This window comes from Macrobrachium nipponense, chromosome 21, assembly GCF_015104395.2.
Source record: "Macrobrachium nipponense isolate FS-2020 chromosome 21, ASM1510439v2, whole genome shotgun sequence".
Lineage (NCBI taxonomy): Eukaryota > Metazoa > Arthropoda > Malacostraca > Decapoda > Palaemonidae > Macrobrachium > Macrobrachium nipponense.
Genome location: NC_087212.1, coordinates 53287341 through 53297340, shown reverse-complemented (window position 1 = coordinate 53297340; position 10000 = coordinate 53287341). Strand labels below are relative to the sequence as shown.

The following is a 10000-nucleotide window of genomic DNA, read 5'->3' as shown; positions in this document are numbered from 1 at the left end:
ATTTAGCACTGCACGTTCTTAAGGCAACTACATCAACCAGTACAGAGTAAGGTTTGCAGAGCACCGAACGGTCAATTCGCATCTATACTCTGTTTTTTTTTTTTTTTTTTTTTTTTTTCATCTGTCCATCCGCCTGTGGTGTTTGCGCATGGTAACACTGCGTCCCGGGCTTTAAATAACATCCAATTTCTAATATTAACGGTGTAATTCGCATACAGTAAATTATTAAAACACTTTTCTGTTGCAAATGTACACCCAAATATCCTTTTATTTACCTAAAACTTACACATAGCGTAACTATTTAAAGCCCGGGACGCAGTGTTACCATGCGAAAACACCACAGACGGATGGACAGAGGGAAGAAAACGGAGTATAATTAATGACGTGATCAGATTGTATCATGAACAAAAACATTCCCTTTGCGGAGGAATGTAAGGCAAATGGTTATTTATTGTTTTGAATAAATACATGTTCATAAACTATAGAAATGAATATATACCATTCTAATAAACAACCATAAATAAACATTTTATTTTCCCAACTGACGGGATTGCAGCAACAGGTGCGAATTGACTGGTAGTTACTCTTCCAGTCTTGCTGCTCACGGGTTGATGTAGTTGCCAAGTATATATTCACAATAAAATGCTTCGTTTTTTTTTCCATGCATATTCTAAGTTCGTAATTGTATGAAAAATGTTACTTAGTGCTTTCAATGTCTAGAGAATATACTCTCCAGACCTCGGTGCTTTCGCCTGCTTGCCTCTTGCTCATTCACCAGTCTGTTGCCGATAATTAATTCCAAATCTCATTTAAACCGATAGAGGATTTCAGTGTAAATTTTAGCGAAATAATAAACAATCATATTAATAATTCTCATACATTATGATGAAAATTCACGTAAACTCTGATCAAAAATTGATGTTATACGGGATTTAGATCCATTGTTGTAGGTTAATCATACGTCTGACAGCGCCTGGAAGAAAAGGTGGAGTGCTATGTGAAAAATGAGAATTGACCCATAATGCGCTGAAGGAAAAGGTGACGTAAACAGGAAAATTTTATTTGTTTTGTCTGTGCTTGTATGACTGTCACGGGGTAGGGGTTTGATTTTGAGTTATAAACCTTTTTTGGGGTAACATAGAGGCCATTATTCAAAATTTTGTTTGGGTCTGTCAAGTGGTTCGAAATTCTATAGTATCCAAACAAATATACAAACATTCACTTTTATATAAAGGATTAATATGTAAATATATAACATATATTAATATATAAAAGTTACTACCCTCCGGTTATTTCACCTGCTATTTTAAATTTTGAAATGTGAGCCTTTTCACTTGAATTATTTTTGTGTATGCGCGTTACATAAAAGAAAACTGACAATACAAGAATACAAGAGCGGTAACTTCACCGCACTTCATCCGTACTCTTGTATTGTCAGCTTTCTTTTACGTAGCATGCATACACAAAAATAACTCAAGTGAAAAGGTTTACATTCCAAAATTTAAAATAGCTGGTGAAAATAAGTGGAAGACAGTACCTTTTTTTTTTTTATTAATATATAATATATATTTACATATTAATCTATTATATAAAAGTGAATGTTTGCCATTTTGTTTGGATACTATAGAAATTTGAACCCCTCCCTACCCTGTGACAGACACACAAACACAGACAAAACAAATAAAATCTTCGTGTTTATGCGACTTTTTTTCCTTCAGAGCTTTAACGGTTACATCTCGTTTGTCAACTGATGCTCCACCTTTCCTTCTAGACGCTGTCAGACAACTGATTAACCTACAACAATAAATCCAAATTCCTTATAACATCCATTCTTTATCGGAATTTACACGAATTTTGATCGTAATTTACGAGTTGTTTATTACCTCGATAAAATCAATACTGAAAACCCCCATCGGGTTAAATGAGTTCTGTAAATAATTGTCGGGAATTAGAATTTTGAGGAGCAACAGACAGCAGACGAAACAGTTGCCAGTCAACAATAAATACAGATTTTTCTGGTTCTATCTCAGCACAATATTTTACTATCTTTCTATTAATATTTTACGATCTATTTCACAGAAATAACAATAATATAAAAATATTTCATATACCTGCTTATACATACTTGTACAAGACCCTGTTTTCCCACGTAAGACATAAGAAAGCGAGGCAATGGCTACAGATAAACACACCAGGTAGGGATAAGAGGGTCCCCAGCCTTCACCCCAAACCTCTAGCTCAGAAATATAGTTAGGTCGTGAGCAAGTGCAAATCAGCTAAGGCTTTGAGAGGGAGTTAAACTATCATTTACAGGGACAGACACAGTTCCAAGTTACAGGAGATACATTGGAACTACAACGACCCTAAGCCCCCATTAAATTACTGTCACAAACTGGGAAGATGAAAATAAATGCTACGTGTAATACTGGGCGAGAATGACTGCATACCTGCATGCCTTATTGCATGTGTAATTTACAGCATACTGTATACAAGTGCGGACGTAATCAGCAGCAAAATGAGCAATATACTTTTCGTTATTGAAACTGTAATCAAGGGCATTTGATGATCAGACACACTGTAATTTCACCTTCAACAGTGACAGCTATTGAATGATATTTGAAGTCGAGAGAAATTAATTCATTTATGCGCCCTCCGAGCGAAGAGGGATTCCCGTACAGAAAGGGTGTAATGTATAACGAGCGAGTTTTCAGGATCACTTTAAAAGATAAAGAAAGAAGTATGGAAATAGATAAAGAGAATTAAGTTTCGGTGGCAACTAACGACATGAGTTCATCATTCGAAGGACGGCCGATATATTATTAATAATAATAATTCTGGAAAGAAAGTCATGAAAACTCATAGACTAATTGGTCCCATATCTTTACAGCAAACGAATATGTAGACTCGAAGTTCGATGAAGGGATGATAACATTTCCATTTTTTCATTTGTGTTTTCATGTTGGAAGTCTTAATTAAATGTGTAAAGTGACCTGCAAACAGCTGCATCGACAAGATTATTTAAGTTCCTTTCGCTATAACGAAGTTCATTGTTTCGTTCGAATTATTTATGGTATCATTAACTGTGGAATTCCAAGGTCCACCACCTATGCAACACAAATGACTATGAAATTTTTTACGCTGTAAAAAATAAAAACATGGATATAATTCCAAATATAATAATATAAAACGTTATTTAACGAGTAAAAAAAATGTTCCCCGTCATTTGCCATCTCCAATTGTTTATTCCTATCTACCACCTATTTAACACAAATGACTATGGAATTTTTCACACCGTAAAAAATAAAATCATGGATATAATTCCAAATATAGTAATATAAAACGTTATCTAACGAGTAAAAAAATTTTTTCCCGTCATTTGCCATCTCAAATTATGTATATTCCTATCCACCACCTATTCAACACAAATGACTACGAAATTTTTTACGCTGTAAAAAAGAAAATCAGGGATATAATTCCAAATATAGTAATATAAAACGTTATTTAACGAGTAAAAAGAATTTTTCCTGTCATTTGTCATCTCAAATTATGTTTATTCCTACTCCCATTTTCAAAGAAACGGCAAAGCCGGAAGTGACCCTTTTATGAGCCATTCTACGACGTTGAATCCGTATTGTGCTGAGAACATTAGAACCAAGGTCTAAAGAATATTAGAACGTTGGCGGTTTACTCGCGGAGATTATATCTGAAACTTGTTCGAAATCGTCTCTCGTAGGTACACGAGTGCATCCGGTATACCTATGGGTGTGTAGGAGCCATAATCTAGAAGTGTGCGATTCTCAGGAAAGATCTGAAACAATCTGAACATTCCCTGGACCTGTGAGGTTTATTAACTCTGTTGGTTAAGAGCTGCCAAATTCTACTTGGTTCCCTGTTAATGAATTTCCAGCTCCTACGGTGGCTGAACGCGATGTTCACATATCTGTTGGAAGAATTCTGATGCGCAAGGAGAATGTATTGACATAAAATATCAGATATATGCGCATATATATATATATATATATATATATATATATATATATATATATATATATATATATGTATGTATGTATATCCACATTGATATAGATATTTAATGTATTCATATACATAAACACACATATACGTATATGTGTATATACATACATATATATGTATATATATATGTGTGTGTGTGTGTGTGCATACCGGGTGTTTCAAAAATCACTCATTGTCTTGTATCGTTTATTGATAATTTAATTGGAACATAAAGGGGATGAAATTCACCAGGTAAAATTTACATTAACTGAGAATATCTGTGGTATCTTTGATTTGGAATGTTTATCCATAAGTAGCGTTACATCTTGACGTGTGTGCACCACCTTCTTCGTAGCAATCTAACCATCGTTTCACGCATGCCTGACCAACATCTGACAACATTTTGGGAGTCACTGGTGCACACGCATTTCTGATGTGTTCTTCATGCATATCTCGACACAAAAGATGACGCACATTCAGACGAACGCAGGTAGGCCTTCACAAATATAACAATTCATAGCGAGGAACGCAAGTGTATCTTTTAAAGGAACACAACATTTAAGGAAAAATTCTACAACTTCAACAAATGAATAGAACGAAGTTCCAAGAAGAGTTAATTACGACCTACTAAAAGAGTTCAGCGTCCCATATGATACCATCAAAGTTTGGTCATAAACCGAATGGGTCACTGATGTCGGGTTTCTCAATTAAAAGTTATAAACCTGAAACGGGATATTTTCTATGAGGGAAACGGAAGCTGCACCATTACCGTCAGTACTTGAACTGCTTATTTGTCAATGCGTTAACGCTTCGCAAAGCATGATGTAAATCAAAGTCTAATTAGTAACGGTCTTTGAATTAAGATGTTTACGAAAGGTACTGTCGGCGATTAGAGTGTATGTAAGAGTCAGAAAGAAAAATCGGCTCCAACACATAAAAAATGAAGACGAAAAATTTAGAATGCAAAAGAACATAGCAATTTTTTTCATGCTTACGACTAGATTATTGTAATGTACAGAAAATGTGAGAATCAGCAGTATAATGCACACACGCAGGTGTTCATTATTTCACGGTACATAGTACTATTTTCCAGTGTACTCAATGCAATATAAACGAATGACAACACAATTAAAGTTCATATATGTATACACACACACACACACACATATATATATATATATATATATATATATATATATTATATATATATATGTGTGTGTGTGTCTATGTATGTATAAAGTACACATCATCAGAGCGTAAAAATAAGTCTCTGTGGAAAGGTCTACAAAAACACGTTGGCATTAATTGCTCCCATACGCTTATATGCATTTAATATACTGAACCGAATATTAATATTTTCGTACATCAACTTATGTTATCATTTCATGATAGGGGAATAAAATCCAAACGACCACCGCATTCTAAGAGCTCTTGTAGGAATTAAATGAACGCTCCATTGATTTTAATTCCATTTATATTATGCTTATGATAAAAACGTAAAAATGGTCCATGAGCGAGTTCGTAAACTTATTATTAATATGTGCGCTCATCTACGGCCAAATTATAGCACGGTACTCATTCTGCGACAGTATTCTACATCACTCCGATTTAATGAGGAACAGAAAATAAGTTCTTCCTAGTTTTAAGAAAAAGTTTTACCCTCATTTCAAACAATATGGTTCCCCTCCCTGATATTTGTTACGAGTCCTGTAAATGACGGTTCGAATTCTAAAGTCTTCATAACGGAATTCATGCATTCATTCGTTACCTTCACTTCCCCGATTCGTCAGCTTAAACATTTCTAAAGATTTTTGTTTTTCTTCTTTTTCGACTCTTGTTATTTTAACGGTAAAGACTAAATATTAATAGATAAAATGTTGTGCTGATCATGGTGACATTACAAAATACTAGTGAAGTAAGCATAAAAGGATTACACTTTAGAATGTAATTTGGGACAACAAGACTCGACGAAGATGACGATATGACAAATAAATGAAAGCAAAATGAAGGTTTCTCATGAAGCTCTTAGTCCAGCAACTCCTTTTCTTGAGAGAGAGAGAGAGAGAGAGAGAGAGAGAGAGAGAGAGAGAGAGAGAGAGAGAGAGAGAGATTTCGTGAGGATATCCCTAACCCTAACCTTCCAGATATCGCCTTCTGGTTTAATAAGGACCATAAACTTCGAAGGATGGTGTAAGTAGTGTGTCCTGCATACCAGTACTGGAAAAACATTTTATAGCAAAGATTTCTATGAGCAGATGAATAAAAGTTTATAAATACTTGAAACACAACCTATAGGGAACCGTTCACTCGGTTAACTTGAAGATGCTGCACAGGTAAAATAATTAAATCAATGAAGTTGATGTATCCATTAGTGGCTAATAAGCGATTTACTAGTAGTCTTCATCTCATATAACTTTAATCCAGTGATCCACTCTTGAAGAGTTTAGGGAAGTACCCAAACCGGTTTCTGATGTATTTGTTAAGATACATTTGTTAATCAGATTCTGTTTACAGTATTACTCTGTAGTGATATAAAATTTCTTAATTTATGCTCTCAAATACAATATTTCTCCTACTTCTCAACTCTTCGCCTATGACTCCACTTGAATTTCTACATGCCTCATTCTAAAACGTTATGTAAAACTTGTCAGGCAACTGTTTTGGACAATGCTTAATCCCAAAAGAAGCTGTTTATGAGTTAAATTGTATCTTGGATTCAGGCTATCAAAATTTTAATCGCTTGTTCAATATTCATTGGTATTAGAAGTATACTATTTCATACTCTGTTATATAAACTTATCGCAATATTCAGTGTTTCGCAAATAACAGTAGATAATACGATATTCAGGAATGAATCTCTCATGTCCCTGTCTATCACTGCATGCAACTTCACAGTGCCCTTATCCTAACAGGAAATTCAACAGTATGTACTTCATTACAATGTTAAAGTTTAGAGTATAATTTGAATCAAACCTAAACAAGAGTTGTCATGAAAACGTACTGGTAGCTGCTACCCTGAGGAAAAGGACCTAATTAGATTTATAGCTGTATTAATAGTACTGATGGATGAGGTCTACCATTTCGCGCAAGCGTTATATAAAGAAATTGCACATCAACGTGATCATTACTGCGTATAATTATTAAAAATCTTTTTTAATTCCTACATCACATTAGATATTTTGTTATTCATTATGCTAATAAAAGGGGTTACTTAGAATAATATGGTTTTGAAGGAGGTAAGCAAGAGATATGTCAAACTGGAGGTGGCGAAATATGCAAGGAAAAACAACTGAACAGACAAAGAATGACTTCCTCATTAGATAGCTCTTATAAACTAGTTCTCAATGATATTAGTTTCATATTGGAAAAAAATGTACTTCCCAGACAGCAAAGTTTGTCTAATGTTACTTTGTAAAAAGATAATTACCTTTCAGCCGTTACTCAACCAAGACTTGCTGAGTAGAACAGCTGATTCTATTAAATATTGCCTAGACTAATTTATGTCCCTTAAGAAATCAGAATGTCAGCGAGAAAATAAATGATTCTAGGAATCACTAAGTTATTTACTTACAGTTCATCAAGACTTGTCATCCCAGTAAAAAGTCTACTGCCCATGACAGCAATCTGATTCCTTCTCACATCCCTGTCGAAGATAAAGAAAAGAGGCATGTGGTTAAAAGTATTTCTGCCTGCACACATTTTTAGGATTAGAAACATATTAATCATATTTACATCAAACATTACATACCAAAAATGCGGCAGCACATCACGGGAGCAAAGAATTTAAACGTTCTAAGGTTCGTAAAAAGAAATACAATATTTTAAAGTTTGAAGGTTTGGAAATAGTATGACAACAGTCAAATGGAACAATTCAATAAAAATCCATTGGATGCAAAGTACAATGATAAGAAATTTTAAAACACTTGGTAGGCGAAAATATTTGAATTACATGGAAATACTCTCTTGTATTTAATTAACTCTTATTTACCGATTATTTTAAGAATGGGGCCTAAGTATAATGCTAATAGCTTTCCTAAAATATTTCAGCCTAACTAAACCAATACGTACCGTGAAAAAATGAGTGAACAGAAAAACTAATAAGCAGATTTTTTCCTGTGATTGAAAGGATACATATCATAAAGGCTCCTTGTTGATGACCTTTCACTTCCAGAACCTGTATCTTCTACTGCTTGTTTCGTTTCTTGTTTTCATTGTTGATTTGATATATCATATTTCAATTCTTATAACAATGAAAGAAACCCAAGACCAGCAACTCATTTCAATAGAATGTAGCTTTTCCATCTGAAAGCTTTCTCGAGTAACAATTCCCTTCCAGGTCTTTACAGTGTTTGATGTACTTAAGTAGTGTCGCAGAGACAGTACACTAAGTCTTCTTACTGTTTAGCCAGAGTATTACTTGTAAATGCTTTTGCTGTGAATCGCCAAGGGACAAAATATTCAGCACGTAAAATAATATGTATATCTGTACGACCTGTGAATTGCTTTAGGGGACACATTGTATTTATTCTCTTGCTCTCTTGGATTTTGGATCGGAGGACATGCTTATTGTCTAAAACACTGTTATGCTTCTTTCTTCACTAGAGCTGACATTTTCTCGTTCTGTTATTCTCTGCAGGTCTTCGTCTGGTTTCTATTTGCTGTCAATGTGAATATCAAAGGGCACCTGGTGGTATGGTTTTAGTTGCATTTTCACATTTTGTTTAGTATCTTTAATAGAAAAATGTGACGGCTCCTTCGTTAAAAAGATGAGGAAATATCGCTCTACTTCACACTCTTAGGAATAGGCTACATTTCTGTGAGGTGCTGGAAGCTATATAGCAGCTCAGTGTCTATGATATAATAGACGTCCTTTTAACAGAACGTGAAAAGTGATCTCATGAATATGGCTAGGGTTAAGACATTTGCATTTTCCTACCAAACACGGTCATCTGTTTCTTCTCCATGCTTAAAAGCTGTGCTATTTCCCATCAATGACAAGCGACTTCAGCTTACAGGGCTGATATTTTGACGGGATTCTCGTAGACCTCATTATCGGTAATGAGTACAGTGTTAAAAAAAAAAAAAAAAAAAAAAAAAAAAAAAAAAAAAAAGACGCATAACTCTCACAGTCGAAACAGTTGTCTGCGTTATCGGGCTAATGGACGTAAAGCCAGCACCGTCCATTGCGCCGCAATTGTACGCACAACGCAAGCATAGTGTGATGCCTACCGGAACTGGCCGGGCGAGGTCCTACACAATCCCAAGATTTTGTGTTGCAAAGCAAGGCGCATTGACGTTCGTACGCCGAGAGTGTAACGTTTTGCGTTGTTGACTTACGTCAACTTCACGTCGGTACCACGCCCAACGTTGTGGGGCCATAGGGTACAAAAGAGCCGGCCTGTAAACAGAACTTGCAGTTCCCCTTGTCAACTCCGTGCGACAAGAAGTATTCGCTCGTTCTGAATCATCATGGGTTAAACAAAACAGCAGCCTTATGAACTTAGATAACAACTGTTGAAATGAGATTCATTCGCAGCCACACAAAACTAATAAAATAAAAATGCATTACAAGAACCCCAGACTAACCGTAGAGCACTTAATGTGCACCAAAACACGCATCAATTACACTGTAAGTAAAATATGAAGCTATTTCAACTCAAAAACTACACAATGAAAAGGAAATGAACTGAAAAATAGAAAATAACAGAAAAACAGACAAAGAGAGAGACTTCAATAAGTACCAGATATAAAATATCCTGAATTATAAAGATACTTAGAAAATACTTAACATATAGAATATAAATTATATATTAACACTATACACATATACACTCGAAGATGGAAGAGAGAGAGAGAGAGAGAGAGAGAGAGAGAGAGAGAGAGAGAGAGAGAGTGTAAAAGCACCAAGTATTAGAGATCCTTTTTTATCTCAGATGTAGCTTTGTAGTTTGTTGGAAAAATTTAACTTTTGTCTGCTGTGTATATT

General features: G+C 34.8%; 1 protein-coding gene across 1 annotated transcript in view; it reads right to left on the bottom strand.

Annotated features, from left to right (window-relative positions):
* LOC135197478 (G-protein coupled receptor GRL101-like) overlaps positions 1 to 10000 on the bottom strand; it is a 367490-nt gene that overhangs the window by 45908 nt on the left and 311582 nt on the right. Inside the window, exon 18 of the mRNA XM_064224543.1 lies at positions 7586 to 7657. Within this exon, the coding sequence (XP_064080613.1) occupies positions 7586 to 7657 (72 nt within the window). The remainder of the gene's footprint in view (positions 1 to 7585; positions 7658 to 10000) is intronic.